Source organism: Salvelinus fontinalis, chromosome 30 (genome assembly GCF_029448725.1).
Source record: "Salvelinus fontinalis isolate EN_2023a chromosome 30, ASM2944872v1, whole genome shotgun sequence".
Taxonomy (NCBI): Eukaryota; Metazoa; Chordata; class Actinopteri; order Salmoniformes; family Salmonidae; genus Salvelinus; species Salvelinus fontinalis.
The window spans coordinates 9,840,736-9,862,181 of record NC_074694.1 but is presented as its reverse complement, the minus strand read 5'-3'; the positions used below and the strand labels follow the sequence as shown (position 1 = coordinate 9,862,181).

The following is a 21,446-nucleotide window of genomic DNA, read 5'->3' as shown; positions in this document are numbered from 1 at the left end:
CGAGAGCATCCTGACTGGTATGGAACTGCTCAGCTTCCGACCACAAGGCACTACAGAGGGTAGGGCGTACAGCCCAGTACATCACTGGGGCCAAGCTTCCTGCCATCCAGGACCTCTATACCAGGCAGTGTCAGAGGAAGGCTCTAAAAATTGTTCGACTCCAGCCACCCTAGTCTTAGACTGTTCCCTCTGCTACCGCACGGCAAGCGGTACCGGAGCGCCAAGTCTAGGTCCAAAAGGCTTCTTAACAGCTTCTACCCCCAAGACAAAAGACTCATGAACAGCTAATCAAATTGCTACCCAGACAATTTGCATTGCCCCCCCCCCCCCCCACTTTACGCTGCTGCTACTACTCTCTGTTTATTATCTATGCATAGTCACTTTAACTCTACCTACATGTACATATTACCTCAATTATCTCGACTAACCTATGCCCCCGCATATTGACCCTCTCTACTGTTATTTTTACTGCTGCTCTTAAATTAAAAAAACATTTTTTTTACTTAACACTTATTTTTTCTTAAAACGGCATTGTTGGTTAAGGGCTTGATAGTGAGCATTTCACTGTAAGGTCTACCTACACCTGTTGTATTCGACGCATGTGACAAATACGATTTGACATTAGCTGACTGCTAGACCTATCGTGTTAGGTAAAGCACCGTGGTTTCTATGGTGATAAAGACGTCTTCCAGTTGCCAGGTATATTATTTGTAAAGACAATTGTATTAAGTTAATTAATACACAAATGTTAAAGTTTAACAGTCTTGTATTAACAAAATTATTAAATATGGGCATAGAAATACTCAAATAAACCCAGAACTCAGTCATCCTACTTTGATTTAGACAGGCAAAGAAACGAACACCTATATTTATAGGGTCCTGCGATCATGGGGTCATGAGAGGTTGTTTTGCTTTTGCTGTTTCTCCTTCATCGCCCTCCAGCTGGATAGGACTGTCGCGACGCGGTGTTGGAAACTGCTTGAACAACGAACCAACTATCTGCACCAACGCAAAACTTCCAGTAAGTAATTGCCATAGTTTTGTTTGCTATCTAATTAGGTACCTTGCTTGCCAGCTAACTAGCTAAATGTTAGCTAGGTAGGGGACATGGCCGGGATCCAGCGCTGAGAAATCTGTAGCCAGATAGCTAGTTAGCTAACGTTACATGGATAGCTAACGTTAGTTCATTGTCAAGGGTAAATACATGTCCCGATCTTTGACATTAACTACAGTATAACTAATTACATTTGGACTTTTATTCGAGGTGGAAATATGTGCCATTGCCTAGTTAGTTAGTTACGTCTTCTTATTGTCTAGTTCAAGTTGAGAGAACAGATTGCTGTTGTGAGCAAATCCCTGTCTGTGATGTAATGGCTTGTTAACTTGCTCGCCGGCTAGCTATTTTGTTAACGGCTACTAGCTAGTTAACTTGACTTTCATTGAACCAGCCGCCGGTCACATTGATATTGCATGTTGTAACGATCTACTGTAGCTAGCTAGGCAAGCAAACAACCTGAGACTTGGCAGGGGCTTTGACGTGCTAATATCGACGTCAAGATGGCTGCTTGCAGATAACCTTGTTCTTCAAAGCTTTACGTGCGTAGAAATGGTTGTGTAGGCCTGGCTATATCCCTTAAAACGTGTTCACAGTCCTACGAGGAGATGATCCGTACATTCCCTATTATCTGATCAGTTACTTGGAGGTGGAGTACACTGTTACTAGTGAATAAATGGCGAACAACATGCATGTTAGGACTATCCCTTTGTGGCAATACCATCTTTGTCCTACATTTGCTGTAATAGGCTCCATGCTGAACTCGGTCAGTAGTACTACGACAGCATTAATTTGTCATCTGCCATTTTCCTTCTTGTCACAGGTAGAATGGCTGTCCCTCCATCATATGGTGACCTTGGTAAATCTGCAAAGGACATCTTCAACAAAGGATATGGTAAATGTCTTTGAAACGGGTTGGTTTACCCCTGTAGGAATGATGAGCAGGACACGCATTGACCTTAATGTAACAGGGGCCTCTTCTGACAACTTAAACGTTCATATCACTTTCGTTTGTCCTCTCTTGAGCCCGTAAGGGAATGTTTCCATCAATGCACAGAACACATTTCACACTGACATGACATTTTACAAGGAAGTTAACATAACACCCGGGCATGCAATTTGTTCAAGACATGTCACAATTGGGCCGAATGGATCAGTATTCTCCATGTAGAAGTCCATTTGGCAAGTATTTAAATGTTCATGAGACGCCAATCAAAACAAGGTTAATGCCACTACCTTAATATGTAATGGAACGTGGTGTTCTGAATGTATTGGTTTGTTCTTTTATTAGGTTTTGGATTGGTGAAACTTGATGTCAAGACCAAGTCTTCAAGTGGAGTGGTGAGTTTGGCTTTTCAATCCTGCCAGGATTACTGTACATTCTGGTTCTCCATAGCAAGATATAGGTGTGCTAAGTCTGTCATTATTGTTATTTAGGAATTCAAAACCTCTGGCTCATCCAACACTGACACCAGCAAAGTCAACGGGAACCTGGAGACCAAGTACAAATGGGCTGAATACGGTCTGACGTTTACAGAGAAGTGGACCACAGACAACACTCTGGGGACTGAGATCACCGTTGAAGACCAGGTAGAGAGGAGAAACCAGTCTATACTGTAATCTGTGAGCATTCTATTCAGTTATGCTTATATTTTTTTTCTTCCATAGATCACCAAAGGACTGAAACTTACGTTCGACACCCAGTTCTCACCAAATTCTGGGTAAGGTTTGTGGCTTTTTTAATTTCAAGCACAACTAAATGTTTCTCACCAGTCTTTTGAAACCCTGATGTGGATAACATTTATTGTGCATGTTCAGCACTGCATAATCCACCACCAATCTTCCTTTATTGAAAATAATCAGTGACGACTGAACTAGAACAACAGAAATATCAGACTGATGTTTATTCATTCTATCTTCCTCCTCTATTCTCCTTCAAACAGCAAGAAGAGTGGGAAGGTGAAGACTGCGTATAAGCGTGAATATGTCAACTTGGGCGTGGATGTAGACTTTGACTTTGCCGGCCCGGCCATCCATGGGGCAGCGGTGGCCGGATATGAGGGATGGCTGGCTGGCTACCAGATGACCTTCGACACGGCCAAGTCCAAAATGACCCAGAGCAACTTCGCCGTTGGCTACAAGACGGGAGATTTCCAGCTGCACACCAATGTGTAAGCTTCATATCGATTGTATTTTTGGAGGACTTATGTCTCAGCAGTGAAGTGAAAAGTATGACTGTTTCTACTAGAAAGATGGTCTCCTTTTGTGCTTATTTGGTAACTATGGTCTTACCAAGTTACATCGATTTTGAATAAGTTGTAGGTTGATTTGAGTGTTTCAGTTCATCTTTTATTGAGTTATTATTAAACAAAAAGAGCTCTTCGTCAGACAAGGATAACACAATGTATGTTTATGTCCTAAATCCCAGTAATGATGGCACAGAGTTTGGAGGGTCCATTTACCAGAAGGTAAATGACAAGCTGGAGACTGCTGTGAACCTGGCCTGGACAGCAGGCAGCAACAGCACGCGCTTTGGCATCGCTGCCAAGTATCAGCTGGACTCCAGTGCCTCCATATCTGTGAGTGCTGCTCTTTTGCTTGTCTTGTTTATCAGCCTGACGGCTGTTTACTATTCATGGACTCGTTCTGCAGGATTAGCAGTTTATTAAATGGGAATAGGTTGTGTCAAATGAGATATTTTAGGAAGTAACTGGACAATAGTGACGTTCTTACGCAATGCCAATACTTATCATAACCCGTTGTATTCTTTTGTTTAATTGTATGTGTTATATTTTCCAGGCTAAAGTTAACAATGCCAGCTTAGTGGGAGTGGGCTATACCCAGACGCTGCGACCAGGTAAGAACTGTCTCTCACTACTTTGCAATAGCACTGCCAGCCATCACCAAAGTGCGTTGTTGTAGCTAAGTTATTTATTTTTCCCGTTCTGCAGGTATGAAACTTGTCCTGTCTGCACTGGTCGATGGTAAGAGCATCAACGCCGGTGGCCACAAACTGGGACTGGGCTTGGAGCTAGAGGCATAAGTATCTAGCTATCCTTTCTAGTGAAGTCTTCATATTTTAATATTTGAGGGAATATCAGAAGAATTTGGCCTTATTTATTTCCAACCCAACAACCAGTAAGGGATGTCTCAAAGGAAAGTGATGAATCTAAAACATCAACAACATAGCCCTCGGTTCTGTCAGTTAGATGGATCCCTGACCTATCAGCCACTGTCATTTCCTTTCAGTTGGTTTGTAGTCAGTCATCCTGTGTGTCCTATGAACAGTAGCCCAGTACCACTAAGCCTGTTATGTATTGGTTTGTAGTCAGTCATCCTGTGTGTCCTATGAACAGTAGCCCAGTACCACTAAGCCTGTTATGTATTCAGTCATGTATTCCTGTACCACTAGTGAAATACATCCTCCTTCTCAAAGAGCGCGTTCATTCTGCATGTTTGACGTTTGTTTTCTTGGTTTGGCTCGGACAATCCGAGGAGGGTTATATTAAGATGTATACTTTCATTTAGTTCTATATATAATAACAATGTTATTATGTTGTCATTGTGTGACAATCCTGAACTGTTGTTTTTCACACTAGCGTATTATATTATACCTTAATTTATATCCTTTCTTTCCCTGTTTCATTTGCACATGTAGTAGCCTTCGGTTAGCAACGCTTTGCCTGTTGTCAGGACGGCTCCTACTCAGAATGTTCATCACGTATTCTAGAGACCTTAAACCTCTATTCTATTGGGTGATCTACTTAGCTAATATTCTTGAGGACATGTTAATTAATTATGCTTACTGCTTCGCCACCCATTCTGCGGTCTTTGGCAGACCCATACGATCTTGATTACCTAACCTGTTTCCTAGTTGAACATGGTAATATAAATTGCACGACATTGCCAAATGGGATTTTCTGGGTGTCATTAGAAAGGAAACGGGGAAACTATAACTGAGCGAATCCTCCACCTCCCCTTCCCCTAGCTGTGTATAAATGATATGACTGGGAAACCAGAAACCAAGTCCACTTGTCTGTCTACCTTTACAATAAAGTCTTTAAACAAGTCAGTCCTTTGTTCTTGGATAAGTCATGGCGGCTTCACAACATGAAACTGTACATGACAAGTCACTTGTTTTACAATTTAATGTACAGCTCAACCATAATGAACAGTTAAAACAACCGTAACAGTGAAAGTATGACTCACCTGAGTACAGTATGTGTAGAACTGTAAACATTACTTTGGTCCTTTCTAGGACCATCAAGTTTTATTTAATCTCAGGGTTTGCTGTGAATTATCGCAACTTCAGAATTTGCTAAAATTAAGGTGTGATTTAAGATTCTTCATAAAAAAACAAGAATATTGACATCTTAATTTGATCTAAAGTAACAGTTGGCAAAATTATGTAAATTGAGAAAGCAGACACCCGACTTGTTTTCAGTATATTTTTGAAAGCTTTCAGACAATGATATTAATCATGATAAAAAAAAACGGGCACTAAAATTACAAAGTTACCTGATTCTGACAGTCCTAGTTCTTTCATTTAATCCTTTTCAGGTCACATATATTCAAGGGCAGCATTACACACATGGATTTAATGACAAACAACTTAAAGTCAGCACTTGTACCAAAAAGATGGCAAGTACTATCTGATTATCATAACGTAAAGCTACTTCTCAGTAATTGGGTACTACAGTTTACCACAGTAAAGGCCAGTGTTGGTCAATCATAACCCAAAGGTATTTGATACTACAGTACAGACCAGTGTTGGCCAATCTCCCATTTAGTACTATAGTTTTAAGACCTGTCTCCTACATAGTGTTAGAGTTTGAAGGCCAGTGTCACGCCGTCTCCCACAGTGAGCATGCTGATGTTGATCCTGACATCCCGGTACAACTTCTTGTTCAGCTTGTCAATGGCCTGGGTGTCAATGTCATCAGCTGCAGGGTTTACCACCTTCCCACTCCACAGAACCTAAAGCACAGAGCAGCAGCATCATTATAATGTGTGTATACGTATATTACCATTCAAAAGTTTGGGGTGACTTAAATGTCCTTGTTTTTGAAAGAAAAGCAAAAAAAAAAACATTGCAGTTAAAATAACATCAAATTGATCAGAAATACAGTGTTAATGTTGTAAATGACTATTGTAGCTGGAAACGGCTGATTTTGAATGGAATATGTACAGAGGCCCATTATCAGCAACCATCACTCTTGTGTTCCAATGCCACGTTGTGTTAGCTAATCCAAGTTTATAATTTTAAAAAGGCTAATTGATCCTTAGAAAACCCTTTTACAATTATGTTAGCACAGCTGAAAACTGTTCTGATTAAAGAAGCAATAAAACTGGCCTTCTTTAGACTAGTTGAGTATTTGGAGCATCAACATTTGTGGGTTCGATTACAGGCTCAAAATGGCCAGAAACAAAACTTAGAAATGATCTCTAACCAGAATAGAAAGAGTGGGAGGCCCCGGTACACAACTGAGAAAGAGGTACATTAGAGCGTCTAGTTTGATTAACAGACGCCTCACAAGTCCTCAACTGGCAGCTTCATTAAAAAGTAACCACAAAACACCAGTCTCAACAGAGAAGAGATGACTCCGGGATGCTGGTCTTCTAGGCAGAGTTGCAAACAAAAAGCCATATCTTAGGCTGGCCAATAAAAATAAAAGATTAAGATGGGCAAAAGAACACAGACACTGGACAGAGGAACTCTGTCTAGAAGGCCAGCATCCCAGAGTCGCCTCTTCACTGTTGACGTTGAGACTGGTGTTTTGCGGGTACTATTTAATGAAGCTGCCAGTTGAGGACTTGTGAGGCGTCCGTTTCTCAAACTAGACACTCATGTACTTGTCCTCTTGCTCAATTGTGCACCGGGGCCTCGCACTCTTTTTTCTATTCTGGTTAGAGCCAGTTTGCGCTGTTCTTTAAAGGGAGTAGTATACAGCGTTGTACGAGATCTTCAGTTTCTTGGCATTTTCTCGCATGGAATAGCCTTAATTTCTCAGAACGAGAATAGACTGACGAGTTTCAGAAGAAAGGTCTTTGTTTCTGGCCATTTTGAGCCTGTAATCGAACGCACAAACGCTGATGCTCCAAATACTCAACTATTCTAAAGGCCAGTTTTATTGCTTCTTTAAATCAGGACAACAGTTTTCAGCTGTCCTAACATAATTGCAAAAGGGTTTTCTAATGATCAATTAGCCTTTTAAAATGATAAACTTGGATTAGCTAACACAACGTGGCATTGAAACACAGGAGTGATGGTTGCTGATAATGGGCCTCTGTACGCCTATGTAGATATTCCATTAAAAATCAGCCGTTTCCAGCTACAATAGTCATTTACAACATTAACAATGTCTACACTGTATTTCTGATCAATTGGATGTTATTTTACTAGACAAAAAAAATGGGATTTTCTTTAAAAAACAAGGACATTTCTAAGCGATATCTTTTAGTTGCTTACGGCTGTCCATGTGATTTGAGACTACAGTCCTCATATTGAAACACTTACGTTATCAATGGCAATAATGCCTCCTTTCCTCACTAGCTGGAGGGATTTTTCATAGTAGTTGTCATAGTTTGCTTTGTCTGCATCGATGAAGACGAAGTCAAATGTCTCGGCCTCGCCATTGGCCAGGAGGTCATCTGAGGAGGAAGAGGAGTGAGTGTGAATACATTTGTTCATGGTCTTGTTTGTAATGGATCTGTTATAAACATGTTATTACTATACCTAGAGTTTTCAATGCCGGCTGGATGCGTAGATCTATTTTATGTTCCACTCCAGCCTGCAAAGAAAGCACAGAAGTAGACCTAGTGGTTGAGTTATGCATGGTTACACATGACTTTCTGACACCAATTTTGTGCTCTGCTTACAATGTCGACAATAAGGGCTTTTCTTGAAGGTGGTAGGTGAGAAAAACGTCTGTTATAAGGTGAGTCCATTAGTAATGGATGCTCTGACAGACTCTCTATGATGGATCAGATTACTTTCACATTCCCATCAATCTATCATACAACCACAGCCAGTCTCTCAAAAGCTTGAATTGATTTTGAGGAGGGACTGTGAAAAAGCATGTCTGAGTTTATATATATTTTTGTAAAGTCCAGAATATCAGCAGTGTACTGCACATCTACAGGTTCACAGCTATGGGAATAATGATGAACTTAAAGGTCTTCTTTTCATAACAGTGTTTTGTGCTTGGTATCTTAGCTCCATAAAAGCAACAACCATAACAAGCTGCACACCCATCGAGGCGCACACCCATCGAGGCGCACACCCATCGAGGCGCTCACCCATCGAGGCGCTCACCCATCGAGCCGCTCACCCATCGAGCCGCTCACCCATCGAGCCGCTCACCCATCGAGCCGCTCACCCATCGAGGCGCACACCCATCGAGGCGCACACCCATCGAGCCGCTCACCCATCGAGCCGCACACCCATCGAGGCGCTCACCCATCGAGGCGCTCACCCATCGAGCCGCTCACCCATCGAGCCGCTCACCCATCGAGGCGCTCACCCATCGAGGCGCTCACCCTTCGAGGCGCTCACCCTTCGAGGCGCTCACCCGTCGAGGCGCTCACCCGTCGAGGCGCTCACCCATCGAGTCGCAGCTAGTTCTTAGCCCAGTGAGACAGCTTTTCTGATGCCATGCAAATGTTTTTAAAAATTGTTTTATTTTTTATTTCACCTTTATTTAACCAGGTAGGCTAGTTGAGAACAAGTTCTTATTTACAACTGCGACCTGGCCAAGATAAAGCAAAGCAGTTCGACACATACAACAACACAGAGTTACACATGGAATAAACAAACATACCAATAATACAGTAGACAAAATATATATACAGTGTGTGCAAATGAGGTAAGATTAGGGAGGTGAGGCAATAAATAGGCCATAGAGGCGAAATAATTACAATATAGCAATTGAACACTGGAGTGATAGATGTGCAGAAGATGAATGTGCAAGTAGAGATACTGGGGTGCAAAGGAGCAAAATAAATAACAATATGGGGATGAGGTAGTTAGATGGGCTATTTACAGATGGGCTATGTACAGGTGCAGTGATCTGTGAGCTGCTCTAACAGCTGTGCTTAAAGTTAGTGAGGAAGATATGAGTCTCCAGCTTCAGTGATTTTTGCAGTTCGTTCCAGTCATTGGCAGCAGAGAACTGGAAGGAAAGGCAGCCAAAAGAGGAATTGGCTTTGGGGGTGACCAGTGAGATATATCTGCTGGAGCGCGTGCTACGGGTGGGTGCTGCTGTGGTGACCAGTGAACTGAGATAAGGCGGGGCTTTACCTAGCAAAGACTTATAGATGACCTGGAGCCAGTGGGTTTGAGGCCGAATATGAAGCGAGGGCCAGCCAGCGAGAGCATACAGGTCGCAGTGGTGGTTAGTATATGGCACTGTGATAGACTACATCCAATTTGTTGAGTAGAGTGTTAGAGGCTATTTTGTAAACGACATCGCCAAAGTCAAGGATCGGTAGGATAGTCTTTTACGAGGGCATGTTTGGCAGCATGAGTTAAGGAAGCTTTGTTGCGAAATAGGAAGCCGATTCTAGATTTAATTTTGGATTTTACAGGCAGCGATCGGTTGAAGAGCATACATTTAGTTTTACTTGAAAATGTAGCTTGAGTGCCAGTCTGTTTGTTTCATCATGCCATCATGCCAAAAATTACAGCAAAGGAGTTGGCAAGAGCACAAACAGATCTGGGACCAGGCTATAGAAGGAGACAACAGATCTGGGACCAGGCTATAGAAGGAGACAACAGATCTGGGACGAGGCTAATGTGAATAAAATAGTTTCAGAATATAACTTGTTACCTGGGGAGCTTGACAAGGCTAGTGGTGCTATCCCTTACAAATACACCCATGTCTGGCCTGTACACACCAGAATCACTACAATGGTGTGAGATGACATATAGTCAATCAAATGATTCTGCCAGCTGAAATTCCTGTCTAAAAGAGTTACATCAACAGTAGGTCGCGTAGCACTGGTGTGTCAGAGAAATCAAACACAAATCCACATATCACCTCTTTCCAGAAGGGTTTGCCGATGTTGGGGTATTCGTCTTTGATGTCACAGGCCACCATCTTCCCGTCGTCTGGCAGAACCAGCGCTATGCTCAGAGTGTTGTACCCTGTGTATACTCCTACAGGGAAGACAAATAAAACAAGTATTATGAGACTCGTATACAATAAATGTTTTACATAAAAACAGTATTTATTTTTGCGAGCCAATATAGACTAGAATTACACTACGTTATTGGTGGTGATAGCAACATTAAATAAAACCCTAGGCTACAGAAACTAGTGAGAAGAGATTATTACATGTGATAAAGAGTATAATGTGAATAATGTTTACCGATTTCTATAGCCTTCTTGGTTTTGATGAGTCTTGCCAGGTTAGCCATCAGCTGAGACTGCTCAGCGGCAACCATGATGAAGTTCCAGGAATCATCCATCGTCCTCTGGAAGATAAAACAGAAGAAAGGAGATGTTCATGTTTTGATTTTCTCCAAAAATAGAAAAGTTAACATGATAAACAGCCTGTTTACTAAGTGTACATTTATATTTACAAGTCCCAGACCCAGACACTTGTGAACAGAGAGTGTGTGCTCAGTCCCCTCCTGTACTCCCTGTTCACCTACGACTGCATGGCCAAGCACGACTCCAACACCATCATTAAGTTTGGCGATGTGGTAGGCCGACAACAATGAGATCTCCTCCCTATAGGCTATCAGAGACCTGGCCGTGTGGTGCCAGGACAACAACCTCTCCCGCAATGTGTTCAACACAAAGGAGATGATTGTGGACTACAAGAAAACGATGACTGAGTACGCCACCCCCACTCTCATCCACAGGTCAGTAGTGGAGCAGGTTGAGAGCTTTAAGTACCTTGGTGTCCACCAACAAACTATCATGGTCCAAACACACCACGACAGTCGTGAAGAGGGCACGACAATGCCTATTCCCCCTCAGGAGACTGAAAAAATGTGGCATTGGTCCTCCTATCCTCAAAAAGTTCTACAGCTGCAACATCAAGAGCATGCTGACTGGTTGCATCACTGCCTGGCATGGCAACTGCTTGGCATTCGACCGCAAGGCACTACAGAGGGTAGTGTGTACAGCCCAGTACATCACTGGGGCCAAGCTTCCTGTCATCGAGGACCTCTATACCAGGCGGTGTCAGAGGAAGGTTCTAAAAATTGTCAGACTCCAGTCACCCTAGTCATAGACTGTTCTCTCTGCTACAGCGCGATACCGGAGTGCCAAGTCTAGGTCCAAAAGGCTTCTTAACAGCTTCTACCCCTAAGCCATAAGACTCATGAACAGCTAATCAAATAGCTACCCAGACTATTTGCATTGTGCAGTCGTAAAAACCATCAAGCGCTATGATGAAACTGGATTTCATGAGGACCGCCACAGGAAAGGAAGACCCAGAGTTAACTCTGCTGCAGAGGAAATGTTCATTAGAGTTATCAGCCTCAGAAATTGCAGCCCAAATAAATGCTTCGTAGAGTTCAAGTAACAGACACATCTCAACATAAACTGTTTAGAGGAGACTGCGTGAATCAGGCCTTCCTGGTCGAATTGCTGCAAAGAAACAACTACTAAAGGACACCAATAATAAGAAGAGACTTGAGTGGGCCAAGAAACACAAGCAATGGACATTAGACCAGTGGAAATCTGTAATTTGGTCTGATGAGTCCAAATTTGAGAATTTTGGTTCCAACCGATGTGTCTTTGTGAGATGCGGTGTGGGTGAACGGAAGATCTATGCATGTGTGGTTCCCAACGTGAAGCATGGAGTGGGAGGTGTGATGGTGTGGGGGTGCTTTGCTGGTGACACTGTCTGTGATTTATGTAGAATTCAAGGAACACTTAACCAGCATGGCTACAACAGCATTCTACACCGATACACCATCCCATCTGGTTTGGGCTTAGAGGGACTATCATTTGTTTTTCAACAGGACAATGACCCAACACACCTCCAGACTGTGGAAGGGCTTTTTGACCAAGAAGGATGGAATGCTGCATCAGATGACCTGACCTCCACAATCACCTGACCTCAACCCAATTGAGATGGTTTGAGATGAGTTGGACTGCAGAGTGAAGGAAAAGCAGCCAACAAGTGTTCAGCATATGTGGGAACTCCTTCAAGACTGCATTCCAGGTGAAGCTGGTTTAGAGAATGCCAAGCGTGTGCAAAGGAAAAGGGTGGCGACTTTGAAGAATCTCAAATCTCAAATATATTTTGATTTGTTTAACACTTTTTTTGGTTACTACATGATTCCATGTGTTATTTCATAGTTTATGTCTTCACTATTATTCTACAATGTAGAAAATAGTAAGAAAAACTACAAATATTTCACTGGTACTGTCATATTGCATCAACTAACCTGTGACTAATCTGTGCCCCCACACATTGACTCTGTACTGGTACTCCCTATATATCTAGAGCTCGTGCTGCTAGGTGACCTAAACTGGGACATGCTTAACACCCCAGCCATCCTACAATCTAAGCTTGATGCAATCTCACACAAATTATCAATGAACCTACCAGGTACCACCCCAAGCTGTAAACACGGGCACCCTCATAGATATCATCCTAACCAACTTGCCCTCTAAATACACCTCTGCTGTCTTCAACCAAGATCTCAGCGATCACTGCCTTATTTCCTGCATCCGTAATGGGTTAGCGGTCAAACGACCTCCACCCATCACTGTCAAACGCTCCGTGAAACACTTCAGCGAGCAGGCCTTTCTAATCGACCTGGCCCGGGTATCCTGGAAGGATATTGACCTCATCCTGTCAGTAGAGGATGCCTGGTTATTTTAAAAAAATGCCTTACTCACCATCTTAAATAAGCTTGCCCCATTCAAGAAATGTAGAACCAGGAACAGATATAGCCCTTGGTTCTCTCCAGACCTGTCTGCCCTTGACCAGCACAAAAACATCCTGTGGCGTTCTGCATTAGCATCGAACAGCCCCCGTGATATGCAACTTTTCAGGGAAGTTAGAAACTAATATACACAGGCAGTTAGAAAAGCCAAGGCTAGCTTTTTCAAGCAGAAAATTGCTTCCTGCAACACAAACTCAAAAAAGTTCTGGGACAGTGTCAAGTCCATGGCGACTCCTCCTGCCCACTGCACTGAGGATAGGAAATTGTCACCACCGATAAATCCACTATAATTGAGAATTTCAATAAGCATTTTTCTACGGCTGGCCATGCTTTCCACCTGGCTACCCCTACCCCGGTCAACAGCACTGCACCCCCCACAGCAACTCACCCAAGCCCCCACCATTTCTCCTTCTCCCAAATCCAGTCAGCTGATGTTCTGAAAGAGCTGCAAAATCTGGACCCCTACAAATCAGCCGGGCTAGACAATCTGGACCCTTTCTTTCTAAAATGATCTGCCGAAATTGTTGCAACCCCTATTACTAGCCTGTTCAACCTCTCTTTCGTGTCGTCTGAGATTCCCAAAGATTGGAAAGCAGCTGCGGTCATCCCCCCCTTCAAAGGGGGGGGGGACACTCTTGACCCAAACTGCTACAGACCTATATCTATCCTACCCTGCCTTTCTAAGGTCTTCGAAAGCCAAGTTAACAAACAGATTACCGACCATTTCGAATCCCACCGCACCTTCTCCGCTATGCAATCTGGTTTCAGAGCTGGTCATGGGTGCACCTCAGCCACGCTCAAGGTCCTAAACGATATCATAACCGCCATCGATAAGAAACAATACTGTGCAGCCGTATTCATCGACCTGGCCAAGGCTTTCGACTCTGTCAATCACCACATCTTCATCGGCAGACTCAATAGCCTTGGCTTCTCAAATGACTGCCTCGCCAACACTTCTCAGATAGAGTTCAGTGTGTCAAATCGGAGGGCATGTTGTCCGGGCCTCTGACAGTCTCTATGGAGGTGCCACAGGGTGTTCAATTCTTGGGCCGACTCTTTTCTCTGTATACATCAATGATGTCGCTCTTGCTGCTGGTGATTCTCTGACCCACCTCTATGCAGACGACACCATTCTGTATACTTCTGGTCCTTCTTTGGACACTGTGTTAACAACCCTCCAGGCGAGCTTCAATGCCATACAACTCTCCTTCCGTGGCCTCCAACTGCTCTTAAATACAAGTAAAATTAAATTGCATGCTCTTCAACCAATCGCTGCCTGTACCTGCCCGCCCGTCCAGCATCACTACTCTGGACGGTTCTGACTTAGAATATGTGGACAACTACAAATACCTAGGTGTCTGGTTAGACTGTAAACTCTAAACTCTGGTTAGACTGTAAACTGTAGCACGCGCTCCAGCAGGTATATCTCTCTGGTCACCCCCAAAGCCAATTCCTCCTTTGGCCGCCTCTCCTCCCAGTTCTCTGCTGCCAATGACAGGAACGAACTACAAAAATCTCTGAAATTGGAAACACTTATCTCCCTCACTAGCTTTAAGCACCAGCTGTCAGAGCAGCTCACAGATTACTGCACCTGTACATAGCCCATCTATAATTTAGCACAAACAACTACCTCTTCCCCTACTGTATTTATTTATTTTGCTCCTTTGCACCCCATTATTTCTACTTTGCACATTCTTCCATTGCAAATCTACCATTCCAGTGTTTTACTTGCTATATTGTATTTACCTCGCCACCGTGGCCTTTATTTGCCTTCACCTCCCTTATCTCACCTCATTTGCTCATATTGTATATCGACTTATTTTCCTACTGTATTATTGACTGTATGTTTGTTTTACTCCATGTGTAACTCTGTGTTGTTGTATGTGTCGAACTGCTTTGCTTTATCTTGGCCAGATCGCAATTGTAAATGAGAACTTGTTCTCAACTTGCCTACCTGGTTAAATAAATGTGAAATAAAATAAAAATAAAAATATATAGCCTCACTACTGTTATTTTATTGTTACTCTTTAATGATTTGTTATTTGTCTTTGTTATTTTTTTAACTTCAGTTTATTTTTGTAAATACTTTCTTAACACTTATTTTTCTTAAAACGGCATTGTTGGTTAAGGACTTAATAGTGAGCATTTCACTGTAAGGTCTACCTACACCTGTTGTATTCGGCGCATGTGACAAATAAAATTAGATTTGATGTGATTTGTACAACATAATAAATGGTTCCCCCTTGTGGCAAAAGACAGACACTATGGACTGGACAGACACTATGGACTTTGGACAGTTTCTACTGCTAGGCAAATATCTGAACATATTTGATAATGAAGACATGAGTAAATCCGGACCTTCTTACCAGTCGGAGTTTTTTCAGGGCCGGATGCTCCCTCATTGAATGATTGAGGACATACTGCATCAAGGGGTTATCTTTCGCCCCAGAGTGACTCTTGAAGATGTCCATGGAAAATGTGGATCTTCTTTTGCCTGGAGGGAGCAATCATGTCAACTGATGAGTAATCTCAAGATGGCTATATGGTACAGATACTGTGGTTTAAGTGTTTAATCATTTAACAATAATGGGAAACAATACACGATGACTCTAGCGGTCTTATTTGACTGTTGAACGTCATCTTGACATGTGATGAAATTGATAAGGCGGCCACGTTGATTCTACCCCCCCTTACCAATGTAATAACCAGCCACAAAGACAACTCCAAGTGTAGCGGACCCGATCAATGCTTCTCTGGATACACTGTGAAAAGACATTGTAACAATGTTTCTCCTCGCTTATTCATTGACCGTTTGACATATCAATGACTTCTTACCGTGTAACAAGCTGTTTCCTCGTTTGCTATACGTAACCGCAGAGCTGTAATATAGTGGCGCACCCTAAATATAATGCATACACATGAACGGACAATATATTATATTGCGCTTTTATTACAATGTTTTATGTTAAATTAATAATAAACGCGTGCACGTGACCGCTCATGTGCTAAAACCACCCCAACGGCTGTAACGTCCATAGCCACAAGTGGTCTGCATTTTAACACCATTTTACTTTGAGCAAGATACTGTTGACTTGTTCACTTGTCATCCAACTCCATTCAGACACTGACATTTTGTACCATTATATCTTATGGCTGCAAAATTATCCGAAATATTTGTACAAAGTTCCTCATCAACATGAACAAATAACCTGATCTTCAAACGATGGAGCACGCACCGATAGTAATGCATACAGTAACCTACTTACCGGGTATAAAGAGATGAATTCGACGAACTATGAATCTGCGTGGTGCCAGTTATGTTGTACGGTTAGGTGATTCACTGTATAAAATGGCCTCTGAGAACAGGGAGGGATGGAGGGAGGGTCTCTGATCCCCGATTCATGAATAATCCAGTTAACACTTGCTTCACCAAATCTAGATAATGGTATTGCTTTATCATGTGCTCATAACCACGGTAGTTTTACACAAATACCTAGCTGTGTAGGAGCGTCACCAGACACATGGTAGTTTTACACAAAGACCTAGCTGTGTAGCAGCGTCACCAGACACATGGTAGTTTTACACAAAGACCTAGCTGTGTTGGAGCGTCACCAGACACATGGTAGTTTTACACAAAGACCTAGCTGTGTAGGAGCGTCACCAGACACATGGTAGTTTTACACAAAGACCTAGCTGTGTAGGAGCGTCACCAGACACATGGTAGTTTTACACAAAGACCTAGCTGTGTAGGAGCGTCACCAGACACATGGTAGTTTTACACAAAGACCTAGCTGTGTAGGAGCGTCACCAGACACATGGTAGTTTTACCCAAAGACCTAGCTGTGTAGGAGCGTCACCAGACACATGGTAGTTTTACACAAAGACCTAGCTGTGTAGGAGCGTCACCAGACACATGGTAGTTTTACACAAAGACCTAGCCGTGTAGGAGCGTCACCAGACACATGGTAGTTTTACACAAAGACCTAGCTGTGTAGGAGCGTCACCAGACACATGGTAGTTTTACACAAAGACCTAGCTGTGTAGGAGCGTCACCAGACACATGGTAGTTTTACACAAAGACCTAGCCGTGTAGGAGCGTCACCAGACACATGGTAGTTTTACACAAAGACCTAGCTGTGTAGGAGGTCACCAGACACATGGTAGTTTTACACAAAGACCTAGCTGTGTTGGAGCGTCACCAGACACATGGTAGTTTTACACAAAGACCTAGCTGTGTAGGAGCGTCACCAGACACATGGTAGTTTTACACAAAGACCTAGCCGTGTAGGAGCGTCACCAGACACATGGTAGTTTTACACAAAGACCTAGCCGTGTAGGAGCGTCACCAGACACATGGTAGTTTTGCACAAAGACCTAGCTGTGTTGGAGCGTCACCAGACACATGGTAGTTTTACACAAAGACCTAGCTGTGTAGGTCACCAGACACATGGTAGTTTTACCCAAAGACCTAGCTGTGTAGGAGCGTCACCAGACACATGGTAGTTTTACACAAAGACCTACCTGTGTAGGAGCGTCACCAGACACATGGTAGTTTTACCCAAAGACCTAGCTGTGTAGGAGGTCACCAGACACATGGTAGTTTTACCCAAAGACCTAGCTGTGTAGGAGGTCACCAGACACATGGTAGTTTTACACAAAGAACTAGCTGTGTAGGAGCGTCACCAGACACATGGTAGTTTTACACAAAGACCTAGCTGTGTAGGAGCGTCACCAGACACACGGTAGTTTTACACAAAGACCTAGCTGTGTAGGAGCGTCACCAGACACATGGTAGTTTTACACAAAGACCTAGCTGTGTAGGAGCGTCACCAGACACATGGTAGTTTTACACAAAGACCTAGCTGTGTAGGAGCGTCACCAGACACATGGTAGTTTTACACAAAGACCTAGCTGTGTAGGAGCGTCACCAGACACATGGTAGTTTTACACAAAGACCTAGCTGTGTAGGAGCGTCACCAGACACATGGTAGTTTTACACAAAGACCTAGCTGTGTAGGAGCGTCACCAGACACACGGTAGTTTTACACAAAGACCTAGCTGTGTAGGAGCGTCACCAGACACATGGTAGTTTTACACAAAGACCTAGCTGTGTAGGAGCGTCACCAGACACATGGTAGTTTTACACAAAGACCTAGCTGTGTAGGAGCGTCACCAGACACATGGTAGTTTTACACAAAGACCTAGCTGTGTAGGAGGTCACCAGACACATGGTAGTTTTACACAAAGACCTAGCTGTGTAGGAGCGTCACCAGACACATGGAAGTTTTACCCAAAGACCTAACTGTGTAGGAGCGTCACCAGACACATGGTAGTTTTACACAAAGACCTAGCGTGTAGGAGCGTCACCAGACACATGGTAGTTTTACACAAAGACCTAGCTGTGTAGGAGCGTCACCAGACACACTGTAATAGTTGCCAACGTTGTGAGGCTTCTGTGTCGCTGTAAAGTTTTGTATTCTATTACGACAGTTCCCCCTATCCTATTCCATTACTGGTTTGTGGAACATACAGTTCCATGGACTCTGCTGTTACAGAAACAATAACAGAGTATCCTAGAACACTTAGAGAATGTGGATCATTGGTTGTCATCACAACACAGAGGCCAACAAGGACAGTCAGTTTGTTGAGCAGTGTGTTAATTTTGAACTCAATGTTAAACTCCTCTGACAATAGTTCCAACAGGAATATGTGAATAGGCCATGTCCAAAACATTAGCCTATAGCATATTTGCAAGTCCATGTCCCAAAAAATCATATAATTCTAGACTACTATAATTTTGCAATGTCATTGTTGAATTGCAAATTCTATAGTCTTAATGACTACAGTCAGTGTCCCACGTATGTAGTATTTACTTTTCTACCACAGCACAGTCGGTAACCATGGTAACCGTGGACTATTATTTACCTTTTGATGTAATTTCAGATACCTTACGAGGGTAATGACACGGTCACCCTCCAGTTGATTTTGTATCACAGAAAATCCAGGTCAACCCTACCTACCTCAACCCCTTGTTCATCTGGCCTGTTTGTGACTGTCTGAAATACCTCTTTAGAGCAGCCGCGACGCATGTAACGTGATCAACATGTGATGCATACTTTCGTACAGAGAGGGGCGCTGTTGTCATGTTCAATGTTCAGTATACTGTATTGTTGGAGATATATATCCACTGGGCCATTGGTCCGCTACTTTCACCTAACAAAAATGTCATGTTATTGCATCTACAATATGCTCTTGCATGTCGGCTGGTTGAGTTATTTTCTATCATATTAAAAAGCAGTATGATTTTTCACGAGGCTACACAATGAAGTCCATGTGAACAATGTAACATAGACTAACTCTCTGCCTCTGTGGTATTTACACCCAGTTACATACAGTATGTGTTGGTGTGGTGATCAGCAGGCCAGTGGGAGCTGATATCTCTGATCTGTAGCTGAAGTCTTCTCCTCAGGGCCTTTTAGTTCCACAACCATGCCGTGTGATAGTGTGGGGACAGCATGCTCCCACCGAGAGGCTCTGCATGGAGAGACGGCTGGAGGACGGGGGGGCGTCATCACAGGGCCCTGTGTAGGATCCTAATAGTGCCAGACACACGCCATAGCTACATCCCAAATGGCATCCTATTCCCTATTTAGTGCACCACTTTTGACCAGGGCCCATAGGGCTCGATCTGGTCAAAAGTAGTGCACTATGTAGGGAATAGGGTGCTATTTGGAATGCACACATCCCATATCAGTGGTTCATCCAGTCATGAGGGGACGACTCCCTTTCATCTGCTGCTCTGAGACACATGAGCACAAGGTCAAGAGCAGCTGGCGTTATGTCAGAGACAAATGGTGTAGATAATTAACTTCAGGGGAAAGAGGGGGATGAGAGAGGATGGGAGTGAGGAGGGGAGAGGGGATGAGAGAGGAGGGGCGAGAGGAGGGGAGAGAGGGGGAGGAGGGGCGAGAGGGGATGAGAGAGGGGGAAAGGGAATGAGAGAGGAGGGGAGAGAGGAAGAGAGAGAGGAGACACTGAAAATGTCAGTGCTTCCATGACTATGTCATTACATAATCTAAACTCATTATTGACTGCATTAGTTCATGATATGCCTCAGTTTTAAGAGCTTTGGGTGATGATATGCCTCAGTTTTGACAAGCATAGGGCAGAATAAACACAGGATAACACAGTGACTAACCAATTATATTATTATTTCTCGTCCCCAGGAGAAAGGTCAGGGCAAGCAGCTGCCAGGTGTGCCACTAGAGGGGTGCAAATAGCACCAATTAATTTACTGACAGAGAGAGAGAGAGAGTATACTACTTTGTGACCTCAGCGGCATAGATTGTGAATAGCAGAGTATTATCTCAGAGACCTGGTGAGTAACAAAGTTCCCAATATAAAAAACAAATCACGTGAAGTGATACACAGTTCCAGAATCTGTCTGTCTGAGTGTCTCCAGGTTCCATCCTGTTCAATTGAACTGTGAATACAGAATCTGTCTGTCTGAGTGTCTACAGGTTCCATCCTGTCCAGTTGAACCGTGCATACAGAATCTGTCTGTCTGAGTGTCTACAGGTTCCATCCTGTCCAGTTGAACCGTGCATACAGAATCTGTCTGTCTGAGTGTCTACAGGTTCCATCCTGTCCAGTTGAACTGTGCATACAGAATCTGTCTGTCTGAGTGTCCATCCTGTTCAATTGAACTGTGAATACAGAATCTGTCTGTCTGAGTATCTGCAGGTTCCATCCTGTCCAGTTGAACTGTGCATACAGAATCTGTCTCTATGAGTGTCCATCATGTTCAATTGAACTGTGAATACAGAATCTGTCTGTCTGAGTATCTGCAGGTTCCATCCTGTCCAGTTGAACTGTGAATGCAGAATCTGTCTCTCTGAGAGAGTATTTCCCCATGGGGACCAGACATGGGAGCTCACAGCCACAGCTGGCCCCTTGAGGTGAGGAAAAGACTGGAGGAGTCTGCCAAGGGGCACCCCTCACCCCTGATAAGGGAGGTAAAGGCAATATCACACTATCACACAACAAATCCAGATGGGGTGCATTACTCCTCCGTATGTCTGGGAAATTTCTGTGGTGTGAAGGATATCATTATGAATACCATTCTATTTCTCTGATCTCTACAGTCTTAGCCTACTGTAAAGGATATCATTATGAATACCATTCTATTTCTCTGATCTCTACAGTCTTGGGCTACTGTGAAGGATATCATTATGAATACCATTCTATTTCTCTGATCTCTACAGTCTTAGACTACTGTGAAGGATATCATTATGAATACCATTCTATTTCTCTGACCTCTACAGTCTTAGGCTACTGTGAAGGATATCATCATGAATACCATTATATTTCTCTGATCTCTACAGTCTTGGGCTACTGTGAAGGATATCATTATGAATACCATTCTATTTCTCTGGTCTCTACAGTCTTAGGCTACTGTGAAGGATATCATCATGAATACCA

General features: G+C 43.2%; 2 protein-coding genes across 5 annotated transcripts; one reads left to right on the top strand and one right to left on the bottom strand.

The window, feature by feature from the left end:
* Positions 1–894: 894 nt before the first annotated feature.
* On the top strand, positions 895–5,122 carry LOC129828609 (voltage-dependent anion-selective channel protein 2). The gene is made up of 9 exons (XM_055889675.1): positions 895–1,021; positions 1,878–1,949; positions 2,346–2,395; positions 2,492–2,644; positions 2,723–2,775; positions 2,998–3,225; positions 3,483–3,633; positions 3,854–3,911; positions 4,006–5,122. The coding sequence occupies exons 2-9, from the start codon at positions 1,883–1,885 to the stop codon at positions 4,095–4,097; spliced, it is 852 nt and encodes a 283-aa protein (XP_055745650.1). The 5' UTR covers positions 895–1,021; positions 1,878–1,882; the 3' UTR covers positions 4,098–5,122.
* Positions 5,123–5,187: 65 nt separating this feature from the next.
* On the bottom strand, positions 5,188–18,987 carry LOC129828610 (catechol O-methyltransferase domain-containing protein 1-like). 4 transcript variants are annotated; one of them, XM_055889678.1, is made up of 9 exons: positions 16,232–16,318; positions 15,801–15,864; positions 15,660–15,727; positions 15,332–15,459; positions 10,424–10,529; positions 10,093–10,211; positions 7,791–7,845; positions 7,572–7,705; positions 5,188–6,031 (listed from the first exon to the last, which is right to left on the bottom strand). In XM_055889678.1, exons 4-9 carry the CDS (start codon positions 15,434–15,436, stop codon positions 5,879–5,881), a joined length of 672 nt encoding a protein of 223 aa, XP_055745653.1. In that variant the 5' UTR covers positions 15,437–15,459; positions 15,660–15,727; positions 15,801–15,864; positions 16,232–16,318; the 3' UTR covers positions 5,188–5,878. The 4 variants fall into 4 exon arrangements, with proteins under 4 accessions (XP_055745653.1, XP_055745654.1, XP_055745652.1 ...); XM_055889679.1 differs by lacking the exons at positions 15,660–15,727; positions 15,801–15,864; positions 16,232–16,318 and adding an exon at positions 18,891–18,987; XM_055889677.1 differs by lacking the exons at positions 15,660–15,727; positions 15,801–15,864 and having other exon boundaries at positions 16,232–16,338.
* Positions 18,988–21,446: the final 2,459 nt, after the last annotated feature.

Coding starts and splice junctions, on each gene's coding strand:
- LOC129828610 (XM_055889676.1), bottom strand. CDS start 15,741: ATGTCTTTTCACAGTGTATCCAGAGAAGCATTGATCGGGTCCGCTACA. Junction 10,530..15,331: donor CCCTGAAAAAACTCCGACTG/GTAAGAAGGTCC, acceptor TTTATCTTCCAG/AGGACGATGGATGATTCCTG. Junction 7,706..7,790: donor GCCGGCATTGAAAACTCTAG/GTATAGTAATAA, acceptor CTTCCTCCTCAG/ATGACCTCCTGGCCAATGGC.
- LOC129828609 (XM_055889675.1), top strand. CDS start 1,883: ATGGCTGTCCCTCCATCATATGGTGACCTTGGTAAATCTGCAAAGGAC. Junction 2,645..2,722: donor AGATCACCGTTGAAGACCAG/GTAGAGAGGAGA, acceptor TTTCTTCCATAG/ATCACCAAAGGACTGAAACT. Junction 3,912..4,005: donor TACCCAGACGCTGCGACCAG/GTAAGAACTGTC, acceptor CCCGTTCTGCAG/GTATGAAACTTGTCCTGTCT.